Source organism: Dufourea novaeangliae, unplaced genomic scaffold (assembly GCF_001272555.1).
Source record: "Dufourea novaeangliae isolate 0120121106 unplaced genomic scaffold, ASM127255v1 scaffold12, whole genome shotgun sequence".
NCBI lineage: Eukaryota > Metazoa > Arthropoda > Insecta > Hymenoptera > Halictidae > Dufourea > Dufourea novaeangliae.
In genome coordinates, this window is record NW_015373886.1 from 1,495,166 (window position 1) to 1,515,754 (window position 20,589).

Genomic DNA, 20,589 nt, shown 5'->3' on the forward strand with positions numbered 1-20,589 from the left:
AACCGTCGATGGACGAGTGTTCGACCACGAACAAATACGTCCGGCTGAACGTTAACAATCGAATGTCACTGATTACTTCCCCGATTCTTCGCGACGTAGTACTAGGCAAAACTAAATTCAGAGAATTGGAGGATGAATCCTTCAATTCCTCTCTGTTTGCGATAGAAGTGGAACCATTCGTCCATTACGGTAATAAAAAAAATTGAGAAAATGCTTAGTCTTGCAATCAGACACTCGGACCGAGCGACAGTCGCGAGGACAACGCAGTCGTCACGGTGAAAAGCACTTATTCTCAGTTCTCATCCCGCGGCAGGGATAGCGTTTGCGATCCCGAAGCGATAGGCGGCATGGGCCAGCAGTCGAGCAACGATGGCCAATAGCTAGCGGTGGTTGCGTGCTGCCAGTAACTAGCCAATCCCGTCCCTCCACCGGCTGCAGCACCAGGGCCACCTATACCGATCCCGACACCGACCCCTATACCGCCAGAGGTCGCGATAATCTGATCGCCACCGATCCCCTCGGTCTCTATGACGCTTCTGTCGTCCTCAATCTTCTGGTCCGCCGTGGTCCCGTCGTCGTCGTACATCGGATAAAACGGATGCGAGATGGTCGACGAGGGACTCGACGACAATGTCGGGGACGCGGCGGACCTAGGCCTGGGTCACTCTTGCGATCTCATCTGATTGTCGTTAGTCTGCTGGCTGCCAGATACACCGGGCGCGGTTCCAACCGGTAACACCTGACTGCCACCGCCGCCCAAGGAGCCTTGAGAGCCGGTCAAAGAGCTTCCAGAATTCGCGGTTACGGTGTTGTGCTGCTGATGGGGGCTAGTCGTAGCCCCCGCTTCACCTCAGACTTGGGCTCTGGCAGTTGCGTTCACGTGAGCCTCGGCGTTTCCAGGCGAGTGTGGATTACCTTCGCCGGTTGTCGACATAGCGTATTGACAGGCGCTCAGACCACCACCGCCCCCTACCGAGGACGCTCTGGAACTAACGGGACTTCCAGCCGCGGAGACTGGTGTGCTGTCTATGCTGAACGAGCTGCCGCTCAGACCGCTGTAACCGCTGCTGTGTTGCCTGGCTTTTAATCGTAAGGAGGCGATGCTACTCGAGGTCATCTCAGGTGCCGCCGCGGTTCTATGATGTGGAGTGTAGACTGGTGGTCCGTAAGGATGGTGAGGCGCGGCTGGTGTCGCGTACGGACACGCTGCACCTGACGCCGCAACAGGGGAACCCGCCACACCTAAGCCTGATCCCATTCCGGGTAACATAGAGGTGGCTGCCTGACCAACCGACACGGACATACCGCCCATGTGGCTGCTGGCGACAGACGTTGCCGCGGCGTTGAAGCAATTCACGGGGCTAACTTGTGTGTGGTGATGGTGGTGGGATGCGGTGGGTACAACCGAGCCCAAAGTGTTCATCCACGGGAAACTTTTGGTGCTCAACGGGGACGGGACCTTGGCCGCCCAGTTGTTGTACGTACTGTACGAACTGTAGAGGGCGTCCGGGTCTGCGAATGGCTGGCCGATGAAACCGTTTAGGTTGGCGGTACTGAAACCGGTCTTGAAATCGCCGGTGGCTGCCGCGGCTGCGTTCAATGCGTTACGCTCTTTCTTCCGCCATTTTGCTCTTCTGTTCTTGAACCATACCTGCAATCAGATGGAAGCGATCTGTTAGGTATGAAGGGATTAGTAACTGGTTTGATGATTATTAACGTTCAATCGATAATTAATTGTGTGAAAATGTTACTATACGTTAATATTAAACGATGGGGGTAATTTCACGTTCTATGGAATTCGAGAATTGAGGGAAGTTTGTACGTATAATTTCGTTGACCGTGTTTCGGGTGAGTAAGTGTTGACAGGAATCCTAAGCAATTAAGAACGAAACATCATTTGAATTAGGAGATATTTATTAAATATGAATCGTCGTTAGCTAATGCGGACAACATGGATATAAGTGTCTTTTGTCGGCCATGTGAGGTTTTGTGTACTTTGGTCCGAAACTCAGTCAACTGATTATTATGTAAATTTTTTCCACTGTAGGTACTGTAAAGGCAAGGTATTAATAGTGCAAATTTACTCTCTTTAATTGGTTCGGGAAACTAAAATTATGTCACACTGATCAATTGTAATCGATCAAATTGTTAATAAATTAATAGAGCGCCAATGCTTATCATTAATTCCACCTGATAGCTGCAATTACTCAAATGCTTAATGTATAAGTTACTGATAAAATGTGCAATAGAATTTTTAATCAATACCTTTATATAAGTTGAAGAATTGACAGCTGCTTGTTTGCTTCTACTGAACTTGAGCAACTATGTTACAAGTATTCCAGTTCAACCATTCAATTCAGTACGATCAAAGCGTAGTTTCCGAATTAAGTTAAATCTTGATTTATGATTAAAATCAAATAGAATGAAGTTTTTACACTAGTACTTTGAATGTTCTTTTCTCTCTAATAACAGGATATTTCTGGTTTTTATTATATCTTTATAAGAATTGTTATATACAAATTTTCGACAATACACTAATAATAAACAATCGTGAACTTCTTAACCATTACGTTATTTGAAATGGCATCATGATGATTAAGGCGTTTTTACGACGCATTTAAGATTTTTTAAACGCTTTTTTTAGAAGTTTTTAAAGACGCGTTTAAGATATTAGTAACAAGAGAAGGTACGAAAGTGTTCCCCTCTGATTTTGAAGAAACTTCGTATGTCAGTTAAGCAGTCAAAAATAAGGGATACGTATTATTTTTATCGGCTCAGACGCGACTTTAAGGAATGAAACCACCCATTGAAGTTTCGGTCCGAATTTTTTTTGTTATAAACAAATTATATTTTGGATAATGTTTAGCACCTTGTTATTCTAGATAAAAAACCGCAAACCTCGTCCATTAGAAGTATTCATGTATTTCCTCTGGTTTTCGAGATAGTACTTTCGGGTCGAAATTTCGAAGGGTGGTTTCAACCTTTAAAGTGGCATCTCAGCCGATAAAAAAATACGCATGCTTTATTTTTGACTACTTAACAGACGTACGAAGTATCATCAAAATCGAAGGGGGACATTACCGTGCCATCCCTTGTAAGGCATCCTCGACATTTTTTTTAGAAATACCTATCAACCGCATAAACACCTATCAACAGTTTGGAGATATACTCAATTAATAACTCTCAGTAAATAACTTCGAGTAGGTACTACACCATTGGTACACAACATTCTCTCTTCGCCTTCATTTACCGCGCTAGTTCGATCGTAGGTACAAACCCTAAAACATACGCAACAAATCCATATCTACACACTTCCCACTAAATCACATTTACTATAACTCATGTCACACAAATAACATAATAATAATATTAATAATAATACTTCAAGCAGCAAAGCCCCTGAACGATTATTAACGAACGCATCCAACAGAACGCAGGGTCCCAGAATTCGGCGTAAAGAACGCGAGACTACACCCTATATCTGTTTTTCTCGTCAGATTTCGCGAGGACCCATTTACCCGCGTGGTTATTACTCATGTACCAAAAGGGAAAAGGCGATGGCGGTTCCGCTCGGTAGACGCCGCGGCGTACACCCTGAGACAAATGGCAAGAAAACCCCGGCGAGCTCCTCCATCCTGAAATATGATGGCGTTAATTCAAGGCGACCCTCTCTCTCTCCTGGCGTTCGATACTATACGGGAGGCGAGGGCGAACCTCGTCAGCCGTTTCCACCCTCTTCCCGGTTCCCATTCGCCCTTCAACCTCGACGACGCCGTCGGTCCCTTGCCCCGTGTATCCCCACCCCCTTCACCCCGTCCTCCACGATTCCTCCGCGTTGCTTTTCTCCCATGACGTCGCTCTCGCGTAACTGTAAGGCAACGAGCGGGCAGAACGTCGTGGCAAGGAGGGTTCCTAGCTGGAAGCTGTCTGCCAAAAGGGGGGCAAGGGGTGGTAACTCGAGCGGAAAAGAAAGGATGGAAGGTATATATCGAGCGGTAGAGGGGGCCAAAGATGGGAGGCGGTTCGAGGATCCTTCGCAAGATGGATGGGCCCACGATCGCGCGCCGTGGAAACGCTAAGAGGCGCGACGAGTCATTGAAAGAGGAGAAGAAGACTGGCTAATGAAGAATAATGACTTTCCTTTCGCGATTAGCCTTGAAACGCCGCGTGACCTCGCGCCTATTCACCTTCTGCGATACGAGGATTCGAAGGACTGTTGGGTTCGATGGCGACTTTTAATGATGTTTGGAATCCGGTTGTAAGTACAGTAGAGACTCTTGCATACGAATTAATTGGGAGACATAAGTGTTTGGATAAAGGAATTTTCAGATAATAGAACAATCATTTATCTGATACTGAACTTCATTTATTTAAATACAGACCAAGAAAATTAACAGTTCAAACATTTAGGAATTTTTTTGGTTGCTAAATTACTGAATTTTTCCAACATAAATACCTGCGGAGAGTTCGATCGAACAGAAGAAAGTATACATCGTATGCAAATATGCGGCTGAAACCAATATCATTGGCCTCGAAATTCCAAGCTCTATCACTATGCTAAACCTAATTAAAAAGTCAGTACCGAAGAGCTTATAAAGACTGATCGAGGACTTACTGTACCTAGTAATATTTACTACATATTCAATAAGTGTCCTAATACTTATGGATGGGAGTATAGTTCCAATCCCTATATTGCAACGTCCTCCAAAAATGTGACTTTTATTGTGATACATAAATGAGTAAAGTAATTAACTCAGATAGTATTGTTCCAAAAAAAATCCGATCACTGAAAATTCTCTACTACAAGTTATTAATATAATTAACAAGTTACTAAATACTCTACTTAAACAAATAGTGTATTTACAACAGCAATATGCAATGGTACCCCATAAAACCAAAGCGATCCCACACCTTGAAGCTCCCCAAAAAATCACGTTCTCCACCGTTCTCCATTCATCACGTATGATTTAACTGTTCACCGAATTAACAACGCAAGATCCCCAATTTTCCTCCAGACTCACAGCTTTCGAGGCCTCAGTGCCACCCGCCAACAATTCATCGCGCAATCGTCCTAGCGTTAAGCATCTCATCAACAATAATCCGACACACCAGGAGCCCCCTGAATCACGGAAAAAGTACGGCGCAAGCGTCCGTTTCCAAGGCAGAGAGAGAAAGAGAGGATCTCTCCTCCCGGAGAAGGGCGACGTCCAGGAAAAAAATATATTTCCCGTGCGTTTTCCCCGGGCCGTATAACCAAAGTTTGTCTTCGCGAACGAACATCATTGGATATCCACGAAGCAACCCCCGTAGACATGACACGGGGGCCGACGGTAAGCCAAGAAAGGAGGGGGGGAGGGAGTAAACTCGATAGGGCAGAACGGCGGGCGAAAGATGCCGTGTGGCTTGAGAATCAATAAACTCTCGGAAGGCGCGCGCGAGTCGTTGGTATACACACAAGGCCGCGCCCATAAACTTTAACAGCATCGCGGAATCGCCGCCGCCGCGACAAGGACATGCGTGTCGAGGGCAGGACCGACCGGATCCGTGGCTCGTAAACACGATGAATGAACTTTTCCGACTGTGGTTACCAGTGACGTGGGATAATGAATTAACATCTGTACATGTTAATTTTCAACTGGCCATTGACATTTCGAATGTTGCTGTGAGTGGCATCTGGCTTTTGGACGGACGCCATGTTTGTTTCTGGACCGGTGGCACCGACGAATGAGCAAATGTTCATGGGTTTGTAGAAGAATGTTGTTGAATGGAGATTACAGTTGTTACGGCGCAGATGGAACAGGAATTGAAACTTGTGTCGAGGGATCTTTTTTTGAAACCTTGAAATTTTAGGTGTACGGGATATACAGGGATATAATCGTATATGAAATTATTAAATTAGGTTATGTTGTAGGGGAGACCAGGAACGAAGGTAATAATTTGTCTTTTTGAGTTTGTAAGTTTCCAATTTTTTTAAATTTCAAAAAGTTCGAACACAATGTCAAATCTACAAGCAAACTTAAAAACTTGGAATATGAATATTATACTATTTCTTTGGAGTATGACTTTTTTTAAATGACTCATTTCTTTATTTTTGACGCTATCCCTAGGGATAATTGTAAGACTGTATATAATTTGAAAAACAAAAGTAATTTATAGAAAAGATGTTTTTAAATGATATGTTTATTTATTCTGTAGATAGACATAAACATAAATATAAGCATAGTATAACATCAAAAATTGCAAAAGATTTTACGGAATAGAAACAGAAAGATATATAATTGAAAGATACAATAGAAACTTACTTTTAGTATAGTATTTCAATAGGATAGTCGTATTAGGAGAACCGCATACAGCTGCAGGTTGGTAAAAACTGAGATGGAGGGCAGATGGAATTGGTGTATAGAATGGATGGAGACGATTGTTAGTCGACTTGCATTTGTTTTATAACAATAGTTAGATTCGTCTCGTGTTACTTTTGTCTCGAGTCTCCCCTACTTATATCGAGTGATTTTTTTTTAAACCTTGAAATCTTAGGTGCACAGAGTACATACACAGAGATACAATATTATACAAAATTATTAAATTAGGCTATATTATACTTTTTACATATTATTTTGTGAAAGATTACTGACGTATGTTTTGATGGTAACAATATTGAAACTTTACAAATGTTACCGGTTATTTGATGTATTTTAATTAATTTCGAAGTTGATGGTCCTTGACGACTTCCACGGGAGTCACGTGTCAAAAGGAGGATTTATACAGAGTGGGAAGGAACTTGTTGTATAACTATCCAGAAATAATTCCTCATGAAAAGTAAGACTTTCTTGTTGCGACTAATGATTTCGAAAATTTTTTGGGTACAGATGCTATTGAACAGGACTGGGTAACGTGTCTGTTTATTACTTGCAGTTTCTACTTAATGTAAGTACGAATCCATGCATATAAGGCGAATTTGCAAAACTAGTTATTCCTGAAACGAAACATCGAACGTTCGATACGATAGATACGTTCGGGAAGAATGAATGTAAACAAAATTTGTGAAAAAATAGAAAATTGATTCTAGACCTAAAAACTCAACAAAAATAATGCAATAAACCATATAAAAATTCAAGTTAGAATCTTATCATTTTACCGTGTTTGCAGTTTTTATTTTATAAAGATTGCACATGTTTAGAAAAATGTATTAAACAGAGTGTCCCACCTAATCTGAGCACCTTTAGTATCTCACTTGCTTTTGATTTGCAGAAAATTAATTTTAATAAATGCTCAAAGTCATGTCCATCAACTTGGATACATTTTTTCACTAAACCCTCTATCATAGTTGTTTTATTATGTAAATCTACTCCCATACATTTGTGAATTTTTGTAAGAGACCGTTAATCTGAATTAGGGTCATATTTGACAAAACTAATACTCAATTTACTGACCGTTACGTGACCTTCATTGAAGACATTTAATCAAAAATTCTCTCCATAAAATTTCAATCGATCGTGTTAAATCAAAGCATGTCCTATAAAAAGAAAATGCAATTTTTTTCTAATTCATGTTAAATCCAAATCGTGTAAACACAGAATTGAGTGTATTTGTATTTACTTTACCTAAATGGTGCTACCTGTATAATAAATATTATTATTATAATGTTCAATGTAGTATCAAGTGCCGGTAATAAACGGACAATTTCACTTGCAACACCCTAAATAAGCTCATGCGCCGAAAGTGCTGATCGAGTTCTTTCTAAGATGGCCACTGGAAGTAACACCAGTAACGTCTTCTCGGACCTCGAACCGGTAAGACGGACGCGTTAAATCGAATCCCAATGTTTTTCCGCTCGACAACCGCTTGAACAATGGCTCCCGTCACGTCATCCGAGCAATAAAACCTCATCAAATCACGACCCCTCGCCACCGCGTAAGCCTCCGCGCACGGCTCAATCTACGAAAGCTTATATAAATGTAATGAGACCGTGACCGGGGCTAGCTCATCAATCAACCCCCACGCGGGGGCAAACTTTCTACTTCCCCAAGCTCGTGTGCACCGTCGGCCTCCCTTTCCGTCTCTCTTTCTCTCTTTCCGCGCGCGTACGTACGTATACGTTTCGACATTATATAGACAACCCCCGAAAACGGCTGCCCCATACACGAGGTAATCCCGATGACTTAACAACGGGCCCCCGAACAATCGGATAAACGCGATTCGTTTCGTTTCGGCTGTTAGGTAACAACACCGTTCGCCTATTTCCGTATGCGTGTCAATTATTGATGTATTATCTACGGGGGGTACGGTGAATTTGGTTTCGTTTGTTGGAATTCCGTTTAATATACCGGGGATTTCTATCGAAACGTAAAATATCGGTATTTTCGGTTGTACTTTCGCCCTATATAACCCTATATAAGCCCTACCTTTATAGAAACTAAAAAAATACCGGTATTTATTTCGGTTTTCGGTAATGTATCGGCTTCGGTATAGTTTTGATGGCATAATACCGGTATTAAAATCATACCAGTCGAAATCCCTGGAATATACTTTCATTTGCGAAGAGAAGATTCTTTGCATTTGGTTGCTGAGAAATTAATTTTAGACTTCGTGTTGTAAAAAATCTGAGAAAATGCATTATTCGTACATTCTAATCATCGTTATAAGAGTACTAACCAGCAATTTTGACTGCTGTGGTGGTTATAGTACTAACACTAGAACTACCGACGATAAACGTATATCTATTTCGATCGGTCGATGAACCTGACAATCTTTTGAAAACCTACAAATTTATAAATCACCTAATTTCTTCACTTTCATATAATAAAAGTTCCAAAAGATCTACAAAAATGTATCGTTCTATCATTCTAATCATCGTTCCAAGATCCTATTGACAAGTCAATTTTGACATCGTGGGTGGTTCAAGTGTTCATAATAACGCCCATCGTTCGTACAAAAAAATTCCCACACCGATCATAATCTGTAACATTCGCCCTGAACATCGTCTCACCAAAAGCGATCATATTTTCGCTCGTTGCATCAAGACCAACAAAGTCCCTCCACCCGACTCCAACTCTCAAACATACAACAGACGCAAGCACCTAGTAGCGACGACCCCATTCGACACTCAAAAACACGTCCAATGTACAAAAGAAGCCGTTGTCCGTCGATCGACGAATCACCGATCGCCTCTCCAGCCATGATGAATACAGCACATTCGACGGGACACCGGGCTATACACGCGGTCTCGAATCAATTCGTGTGTATCCCCGAGGCGTCGCGTCGGGTCCAGGCCAATTCGATACCCGCATGTAGAGAGACGGCGAAAAAGGAGGAAGCGGGTGGAAAGAGAGAAGGTCGCCAGGGTGGAGACGACGACGAGATGGTGGCGTGGCGGAACAGAGGAGAGGAACGAGGGGAATACCCGAGGGAAGGTTACCGGACGGACGGACGGACGGACGGACGGACGAACGGACGGACGGACGGTCGCGGGTGAAGAGGGGTACACGTAGGAGGAGAGCCGAGGTGGAGGTGGAGGAGGATAATATTGATCCCCTCGTAGCCCCGCCCCTCCTTGCCAAGCCGACGCCATCATTATATTATCCACCATCCCTACGTCTCTGTCTCCCCTCCCCCCCGACGTATGCGCACACCTACGACCTCGAAATCTACGGGACCTCTCTGGTCCACACGCACATCTGCTTGTCACTCTCGAAAAACGGGTCCTCCAGGAGAGAGACGAACCAACACGAGGGGGGATCTCCGTCTTTCATCTTCTTCTACTTGGTCCCACGGAGGTTCTTCTTTTTATTTTCATTCGGGGAACGGGTGAATTTATTGTCTTGCGCGAGGCGTTTTCGAATGATAAATAAAAGATGAGAGAGTACTAGAGGCCCGTCTCTTGATTGAATAAATATGCGGATCTCGAGGTTAGATGATGGTAACTTCCTTCTGTTTGCGTGTGCAGACGTGGATACGAACGGATGTTGGATCGGATTAATTGCTTAAGGATGGATGTCTTGGGTACGAGGTGCCGGGCGAGAGATGTGACTCATCGAGAGAATTAATTGTAACGCCGGATTCCTGCTAAACGGTCAAAGGCATGGTCAGATCACGATCAGTATGAATGTAGACTATATTTCTAATATAGACATAATTTCGGGCTTGTTTGCGCATATTCCTCTCCGTTATCTTAGTTACCAATGTCTTAAACAATTGAGCATCAGTATGACTCGTACATCATCATTTATCGAGTGACTTTTAAGTACAAACGTGCCAATTCATAATTATTCAGGGTGAAACTGTAAAGAAGCTACCTACCCTTCGATTTGGATGATTTTTGGATATATTGTAAAACTCGACATTTTGAACAACTTTTTCCCATACATATAACGGGGGAAGTTGCTTAGTTTCCGAGATATTCGCGACAAACTGCCAGTATTAGCGCATTGAATTAGCTTCGTTTAGCTTAACCTTAGCTTTCGTTTATTTGACTGATACAGAGTAACGATGCGTTCTTATTTAGCAGAGGTATTAACGTGAACGGACGTTTAGTTTCATAGAATTGCAAATCGATTAGTATAATGCTTCAGAGTTGATTAGACACAGTTCAAGAAAAAAATAACTGTTTCTAACTAACTCTGACTTACTTTTTTTCTTGAACTTTCTCTAACCAACTCTGAAGCCTTATACTAATCGACTTGCAATTCTATGAAACTAAACGTCCATTCACGTTAATAACTCTTCTAAAGCTGCGTCTACACTATACAACGAAACAGCGTTATACAACAAATTGTTGTATAACCTTGTTATACAACATGTTTTTATAACTTGTTACAAGACTAACCTTTATTAAATTAACGTCCATTCACGTTAATAACTCTGCTAAAGCTGCGTCTACACTATACAACGAAACAGTGTTATACAACAAATTGCGTAAATCGTTTGAATATGAAATACGGTGTTGAAAGAATCAATAATGTAACAAAAATTAGTAAATAAGGATGCGATATAAATTGATACAGTTTTGTAACTCTGCCCTTAAAAACACTACGACCTTAGCAAACAACCTAACAATTTTTTATTTTGTGTTAAATAAAATTGTATTTTATTTAAATTGAGGTGTTTGTTATTGGTTAAATGTATGTTAATAAAATAATAAGTTGGAGTTTGAAAGAAGAAGTTCCCATCATTTTCCAAATTAATATTTCAATTTCACAATTAAATAAATATCAAGTTTCAAGTGCAGATTCTCGATAAGAATTCATGCAGTAACCTTGTCATTCGAAAAGGACATGCGCCAATTTCTGGTTTCAGGGTCGAGGGGGGGAGGAACGCACATAAGCGGAAACGGTGTTTTCCGTGCCAGCCCCAAAGGCTACGGTCTCGAGACGCGCGCCACTTCATTAAAAATAAATTCTCGCGGAGTAGTCCCGCCGGATATCCAGGGCTTCGCGAGGATTTTGAGCCCGCGAGTCTGCCCTCCCTTTTCTTTCCACGGCGCCGGCTTTTTAACTCTATACATCTTCGACGAGCCCTGTTTTCTAGACGATTACCAGCCTATCCCGTGGTCCCCGCGTTTTCCAACGCTTGCACACGCACACACACACCCACCGTCACGAATGTCAGTCGTGTTGGAACTGCGAAGGAACGTTTCTCCGACTGGGGATTTATGAAAGAAACTGCGACGCCAGGACGTTTCGTTCTTATCGGGTCCGAGCCTCCCACGAAATGCGCTGACAGGGAATTAGACTTCGTCCTCTTCGTGAAAATCCTCTTCATGAATTAACCCTTGGATATTCGTCCTGGGTCTACTTTGACCCTCGTTTTCGAGAGCTTCGTCGGACACTTCGGCTTATGATGACTGTTTTGGGTTAACGTTTCTTTATACAGTAAATCTTTGATGAGTGTTCGAAGGCTCCTCGGCAGTGACAAGAAGAGGTCTCTAGGTGTAACGCTGACTTTTTAATGAGGTCTACTACAATGATAGTGCTTCGAAGTCTCAGGCTGCATATGGTCATTAGTTTATGCAATATTTAATGTTTGGATCCGAGGAGCCTTCGAACACTCATCGAGGGTTTATTGTATTAGAACCTGTAAGACATAGTTTCCTAACCTTTTTTACAACCTGTTTTTGTTGAGCTCCTCTTTCAGGTAAACCATCTCTATCATCAAAATTTCTAAGTGTAGGTAATTTTTAAAAATTAGATTGGTAATAGAGAAAATGAAATTAGTAAAACGCCCCCCACCCCAAATTTCATTAGCGCCCATGTTGGCAATCTATGTTACAAGACGCTTATTTGTGTTTCTCTTTCTAACATATTTTTAATTTACTCATTTTATTGGTCTTTTTTTTATATGTTCTGAAATAATTTTTAGAGTTAGATATGTCAGTTTTTACAGGTAAAGAATTATATACCTAATTAATAAAAAAAGAGGAGACACGTAAGGGTCAATATTGACAGTTCACCGGTGCTAATGTTAACACTAGAACTACAAAACCCGTCAAAATGACGTACTGCAGATTTCTTATTTTACGATTATTGAAATTCTAACAGTGCTTTTGGCAGAATTTATGTTTGCTTTTAATTCGCTATACATTTTATGTTATACTATATTATGATATATCGTACTATATATTACGTATATTACTATATTATACAATTTAATTTAGTATAAATTCAATGCTGGTAGTTCTAGTGTTATCCGTGCGTAATTACGTACTCTTTTTATAATTGTAATATAATTTACGGTCTCTAAAATATCCATGTGTAATCGGAAGTTAATATAACTGTGTGGATGAGAATTTCTGAGTAAAATAAAGTGAATTCAGAAGAGAAACATTTTCAATTGATTACAGATGTTTAGTTGACCGATTTGCGAAAATTCGGATTAAACGAAAATTTACTTCCACTAATTGTAGAAGTTCGGTTCTAGAAATTCTGGCTTGCGTTTCAATTGTTCACTTAAGCTATTATATAAACACATACAAGCGTATTGATAAAAAATGTATTTCTGTGTAACCGTGAACTTTGTTTCGTACGAAGTCTCCCGGAATTGCATTTCTTATCAGTTCTTGAGACAACAAATTGACGAAGGTCATGAACGTTTTTGTTTTATATGCGATTTAATAACAAAACCGTTGATAATAACAGTTTTTGGCGTAATACTGATTTACACGTGAAAAATCAACTGTTCTAAATTTCGATTTATACAATTTAAAATTTTTATTACTTAAAACACCGAGGAACACTTTTTTTAATTTCCCCCCGATTAATTAGCGTTCCGTCAGAAACAATCGTATCAAATTATATAAACTTCTATAAATGCATTCAGTTGCGATTTGTATAAACATTCATAGTTAATCATCGTCTTATCTAAGTAGTCTGCGGGTTTTATACATAGGTATATCGCATACACGATTGTCTAAAACTCAATGCACATAAATTCTTAATCAAATTCGCCTAGATTTTTCCTTCCTCTCAAACAATATGTAAACATTAATAAAGGAAACACGTTTGTATTAGACTCCAATCTGTAAACCTTACTCCACAAAAATCTATATTTGCATAAACATCCGCAGTCTACTTACAAGATATCCCAAAAATGATTTTGCAACAATTCATCACAGAAAACTGACGACCTCACAGAAAGTAACGTTTTTTTAAGCGAGAAGGGACAAGCACCAGTAGACAGATATCATGGCTGCCAGCATAAATCCTCTTTGTCCCAACCATTCGCTCCGCGACGTTTTTTTCGACATTGGCCACCGACTTCGTCCCGTTATGCATTCTTGCATCCTTTTTCTTTCTTTTCCTGCGTGTACATGGTACCTTTTCCCATTTTTCCGCGACTCCTTTTTTCACCCTGTTTGTCCCTCCTCATACTCATTTCTGGACCAGCAGTCTCAGTTTCCAGCGGGCACCGTCTTCATAAATCTCACTATAATGGCGAGATGGATCAGGGAGAATGGCCACGTTCCGACGTAGAGGGAGCTATGTAGTTCTTCGTACTCGTGTATCGTATTTCCGTAAATGTGTGTGTCCACTTGGCCGCGCATGCGCGTCCATATCCTCGAGGATTGCTATGAATATGCGGCTGCGTGCGAATCGGACCGACGCGACTGGATATCAAAGTAAATCGTCTTAACTACTTGCCTTATAACATCGAGTCAGCGACGCGATAACATTTTCAAACTGGATTTAATGAACATCTACAGTGAGAGTCAAAACTAAGTGTACACCTTAGAAAACGTGAGGTTCGTGGTAATACTTCTGTAGCATCTTGCTATTGACCTTGGTATTAAAACAGTTGGGTATGATTTTTTTTAACGTTTTCAGGATAAACATGGTGAATGTACTATTATTGGTTAACATGGTGAGGTTACTATTATAATGTACTATTATAATTTTCGGGCAGCCTAGGAACCTCTGATTTAGGGCAGTTGGTTTTTATTCATAGTACTATGGACAGATTTGGATTTTTAAATATTTCAAAATCAAATTCAGCATGGGTTATTTACTGGGAGTTCATGACCCAAAATATGTATACAGCAAAGGTGGTGAAAAATTGTTTGCTGGAAAACACTTTCAATCTTATAATAGAGCATCTATGCGAAATGTTAAATTCTAAAGTGAGAGAAATAAATACGAATGAATCCCATACGTTGAAAGTGTATACTCACTTTTGACTCTCACTGTATACAATTCATTTTCTTTGAGTTGAAGTGACATTCTATTTCGTTGGTATTAATATTTCAGATTTAGAGTAAATGTTAAACTTGCCATGAGAATAGAATTCCTTTTGTATCTGGGAAATTATTCACGATAAAGTAATGCTTGATTAGAGAAGTATTAATGTGGTCCAGACGATCTTAACACCTTGTCGACAGGAGACATGAATCGGCGTTATTCAGTTACCAGACACTGAAGACGCGAAGCAAGAAATCACATCTTGTGCGTGCAAAACCGATTTTTCATACAAGATTTCATTTACAGGGTGTCCCAAAATAGATGTAAGTCTTTGAAAGGGGTAATTCCTGGGGTGATTTCAAACAACTTTTTTCTTAGCGAAAAAGTTCTGCGAAGCTTTATTAACGAGATATTAACAAAAACCCCCGACCAATCAGAGCGTTGACTGAGCTCCCGCGGTAGCGCGTAAGCTAACGTTACTGCAGGTGCTCAGCCGGCAAAATCGCGCTCTGATTGGTCGGGGTTATTCGTTAATATCTCGTTAACAAAGGCTCGGAGAACTTTTTCGCCAAGGAAAAAATTGTTTCAAATCACCCCAGGAATCACCTCTTTCAAGGACTTACAACTATTTTCGGGCACCCTGTATAGTGAAAATGTGAGGATACTGAGGCTCAATTCGATTCGCAGTGTACGGTCAACAATGTGTTAATAAGTATTAACACTAGGACTACCAAATCTGTCAAAATGGCGCTTTGCAGATTTTGTAATTTAAGATTCGTGAAATTATAATAGTGTTTTTTGGAGGGATTTATGTTAACTTTTCGTTTACTGTAAATTTTATATTATACTAGATTGTATTATACATATATTATGTATGTTACTGTATTATAAAAATTGTTTTAGTACACATTCAGCGCTGGTAGTTCTAGCGTTAAGCATTTTCACAACCGAAGAGAGAGAAAGAGAGTTGATTAATCAGATATAATGAGAAGTCCATCTGCTCGAGGAGTCACGTGACACTCCCGGAAATCTCAAGATCTTGCGGACAACGTGAGGGACTTTCACGTCGGGCTGGATCACCGCCAAGACGGCGAAACAATTTTCCGGAATGTGACTCCGCGAGATACGGTTTCGCGAACGTTCCACAACCATTTTCACGTAATTGAGAATAGGCGAAGCCATCAAAAGCCTCTAACGTGGACCGATCTAAATTCACTTTACGATCTTATAAAAAAAAGGGACAAAGTGGAGAAACACGGCGGTGTGTTCAATGTTTGTTTGATTTTTGACTGAGTCTTTAGAGGCACGGATATAATTTTTATATCGCAGTCTCGATAAAATACACCGCTCGTTATTGAACCTTTTGACTTTGACATTACTGTTTCGCAAGCTAACGACGCTATAATAAAGTTCATTAGCCGAATTCGCTGATTTAATCATTTCGGTTTCGTTTATTATTCAAGTGTAATGTATTAGGTGTACCAAAAAGTAATCCACTCTTTCTATTTAATAAAATGGTCAAACATTTTAAATTTAAAATACTTTTTTACCATTTTCTTATTTCAAAGTGGCGGTGAATATTGGAGAATGAGGACAAGTATTTGACAAAATATGTATAGTGGATTACTTATTGGTACACTTAATAAAATGATCTATGGTTGGGTCGGATTTTTTCAATTTTCCTTTGGTATAGAGGAGTTTAATTACACTAAAGATAATGTAAGTTAATGTAACGCATAAGGAGTTGTTGCATAATGCAATTTGTGTTAGTAGAGGGTTAATGTGAAAACACTAGATTCTTGTAGAAACTATTCCGGATTACTTCTTGTGTAACATGGTATTTTAATTCAGAATAAATTGTTTGGTGGTCAGAATATTGGGTAATTTCGGAATTTGGATATCGTGGTTATTGCTTCGAGTACCAATGATCGTTATGAATCGATAAAACGATTAACGGCGAAAAACCGTGATCAGACAGAATAAACAAATTCTTGACGGCCGTGGCGCAAAAACTGTAGGTGCAGGAGGAGTTGGGGGAGGGACCATGAAACGAGGAGAACGAGTATTATCGTTTGTATTAAAGTGGCCCAGAGGGCCAACGCTGAACGATACAAACGGCATATGAGCCAGGCGCAGTGGCGGTAGGCGAGAGTGGGTGGGGGTGTCTCTCTTTCACCAGTGGGATTCGGATATTCAATGTCGGCGTACCTGTATGGATATTAAATTAACACCCGTAAGCCGCGAGTATTAACAACTTTGCAAAAGATTATACGAGATTATGAGCTCAAGCGGAACACGTGATTTTTAATGCCGTACCGGCTAGCTCTCGTGCCTCTCCACCGTTCCTTTGTAATTTATAAATAGTTGTACGGCTCATTGCGCTTCGCGCCACGGCCCAATCCTATCGATTACCATCGAATTGAAAGTGCTCTCCTCTCTCTCATCGTTTCTCCTTCTTTTTTCTTTCGTTTCCTATCGCTTTTTTTTCCAAACATTTGGAACCTGTTCCTCGTCTCGTTACCACGATCGTTTTAAAAGATTGGCTCGAACGCGCCTATGCGATGATAGAATTTATGAGATTACACTCGAGACGTTAAAACTATATGTTTGTTTTTTTTTCGGTTTTCTATTGTTTCACTGAATTTTCCACAGCCTCGTGAGATGTTATTTTTTTTTAATAGTTTTGACACGATACAAAGTGCTTTAGAAACGATTGTATGGTAGGGAAAAGTAAGACCTGGGCGGTTTTGTGTTATGTTTTACGATTTGGTAGTTATAAGTGATTTTGGTTAGATTTTGGAAAAAGTTTTTTTACTTTATGCCATACCGATGATATTGTAGGGTAAACCGACCACTAATTGACTGCATTCCCGTGTAAATTCATTTTCATTAATTTAAAAATTATGAAATGTTTATAAATGGTCTGTAGTTGCACTTTTAATATTCCATATCTTCAGTTTACCGTTTGAAGCAAACATTAATAAGTACAATTCTTATTAAAAATATTTCAGAAATGTAGCAATCATTTACTGGGCTTTTACATGTTTTACACTTTATATATGTTTTTAAATTCACGATAAGAATAAGTAATTATTTTTATAAAAATTTCAAGAAAAATAAATGTAATTGCAATTTCAACAGCTGTTTTGTTGTTACAAATAAATACATTCAGGTATTAATCGTAGCCGTCCATAAATTCAATAATGCGGTCGTTCACTGGTTGGTTTACCCTATATACGGGTAAATGTAATATTTATTGGATTTAGAAGATTCAAAAGTAGTAATTTCGATGTTAATGATCAGCAATTTGACGATCGACATTAGGAAAGGAATAATCATACAATGTTTACCTATTATGAGATTATAAGTTTCCAAAGTTGGGCAATGAAAAATACAACGATTTCACTGAATGTTTTAATAAATCTAAAAGCAAATTTCGACAGACGAAATTATTATGCAAATGTACCGTGGCGATTGTGAATTTTTGAAACCGAACCGTGTCGACATCTACGCGATAAATGAGAATATGCAAGCTCACAGTTGTTACCGGAAGTCGAATTGATTAGCTACAATTATCAACTACTCAACGTAATGTTGAACTTTGTATTTCAGCTAGAGATATGAATCAATTGCACAGTGATGATACATTAATTTACATTGTAGTCGTGCCCCTCTTTACGGTTTATCTATTGTAAATTATATCAACACTGCCATCTTGCATACATCCATGAAACGGTTATCTGATTATTATTTTACAAGATAAACACACCTGACTAATTAAATACGTCATATAAATAGCAGTCGATATATTTTGCGAGGATATAAAACCAATAATTCTTTATTTTTACAATGCTAAGAAAATAGAATTCTTGTATAATAGTTTATAGTTTAAATAGATAATAATAAAAATACATTTAATAATTCAAAGGCAGAAAATACATTAACCAGAAATGTAAAAAAAGAATGCAAATGAAATAAAAAATATGAATTACTTCTACTAATTTTACAAAGAGAATCATATGAAAAAATAAATGTTTAGTCAAAAAAATAGAATCATTTTTCTTCGTACAAGTATGACAATTTTTTAAAATACAAATCGATTCGAAACTACTTCGTAACTTCGACAACTCGACACTAAGGAAGAAATTCTAGTAAGGAATATTTCTCCAAGATCCATCTTTTCCTTCGATGCATTTATGAAAAATATGAGAAAATCTGATTTGAAATTATTTACAGTTCGGATAATTCTCTAAAACAGTGCCAAAACTAGTAAAAAATTAGCCTGGAATCTTAGAGTGCATTAAGCAATTAAAACAGCTGCGAAATAATGCTTAACCAAAAGGAAAATATACCTAAAATATAAACAATTCTAGGATTAATAATAATTATAAGTGTTAGAACTTATTTCTGAACTCCAAACGTAAAATATGTCCATAACTTCTGTGACATTACAATATTCGTGAAATCAATATTTATTCTGTCGCCGTTTTAATACACGTCAAATGTGTAATTTATAAAGCAACGCGTTATTTCACGGAGATCCCGTAGACAGCGTTATTGGAAATAAATCTGAAAATTCGATCCGTTACTTCGGGGCCACAATTCACCGTAAAAGGTTAATATTCAGCCCCGGTAATCCACCGACGGAATATCGCAGATCACGCGTACCGGCCTTCGACGTTTTCCAGCCCCGTCCGCAGCGGTATTAACTTCGCGTGCGATTTACAGTGCCGCCCGGTTCGCCACCGTTTCGCTGAAACTCGAAATCTCCGATAGAACCGTCATATCGTTTCATGAATGAATGCGTTCGGCTTAAAATCCCGGTATTTGACTTCTGATCCCTGTTGCGTGCGCGAAAACACGCGATTTAGCGAACGGTAACGCTGGTTCTTCCTTTCGTCCCGCCTTAAAAAATACAGAAATTGTCGACAAGCGAACAATAAAGTAAAAATATTTATAAAATGTTATTGTGCGATTAATATATGGTGTAACCGAATCGCTGGAAGAATTTTCATAAACGTATTTTATAATATTGTTCGTTCGTAAGTGAAGGATACTTCAGCTTTTTAAGAGAAAGACAATTTTCAAATCTAATATTATTGTATTCTATGGCTAATTGTGACATGATTAGCGAAATTCCGGGAAAAAAACGGTCAAGTAATATTTAAATAATATTTTACTATAAAAATTTATTCTTATTGTATGCCTGATGAACCCAATATTTCTTGTTAACTATTTTTTAATTAGAGTTCTTACTTCGCGAATAAGATTTTCCGACCCCTTTCTATTAATGCGATTAAGAGAATAAATTGTTTTTGCTCCAGCAGTTTAACATTAACGCTTTGACTACCACGTCACCTAAATATGGGTGACTACATTGCAAAGAGGCTGGATTATTTAAATATCGTTAAGAGATATTGTGTAAAAATTAATATCGCAGTATAATTTAAAACAAGACCAACAGCCTCTATTAACTAAACGCATATATTTTCGACGATTTATGACTTAAAAAACGAAATAAAGGGTGTCTGGCTACGTACAGCCTTTTTCCCCGTGGCGGTCAACGTGTTAAGTAATATAATATGTTCCAAAACCTTCGTATCGGGCGTAGTAACAGAATTTGCCAATTCTGCTGGTAAACAATGATCTAATTAATCACGGAAAAAATAAACTTTCTTATACTTTCAAAGAAGATAATTCACAACTTTTCCGATTAGTACACTTCACTTCCTCGAAGTGGCAATTTTCTTGTACACACCAAGTCCAGAAGCAATTTAACCTACAGAATACAAATTCATTCCAAACATCGATCTTCTTATGCAAATTTTCAATTGCAGAGACGCGTTGCACACAAAATCTAATCCGGTAAAAGCGGAGAGGATTCGAACGCCGAGACAAAAATCCCGAAGACGACCCCTGCATT

At 39.4% G+C, this 20,589-nt stretch overlaps 1 protein-coding gene across 1 annotated transcript in view; it reads right to left on the minus strand.

Annotated features, from left to right (window-relative positions):
* Nucleotides 1-850: 850 nt before the first annotated feature.
* Nucleotides 851-20,589, minus strand: part of LOC107194411 (pituitary homeobox x) — a 61,156-nt gene continuing 41,417 nt past the window's right edge. The window contains exon 4 of the mRNA XM_015584034.1: nt 851-1,651. Within this exon, the coding sequence (XP_015439520.1) occupies nt 851-1,651 (801 nt within the window). The remainder of the gene's footprint in view (nt 1,652-20,589) is intronic.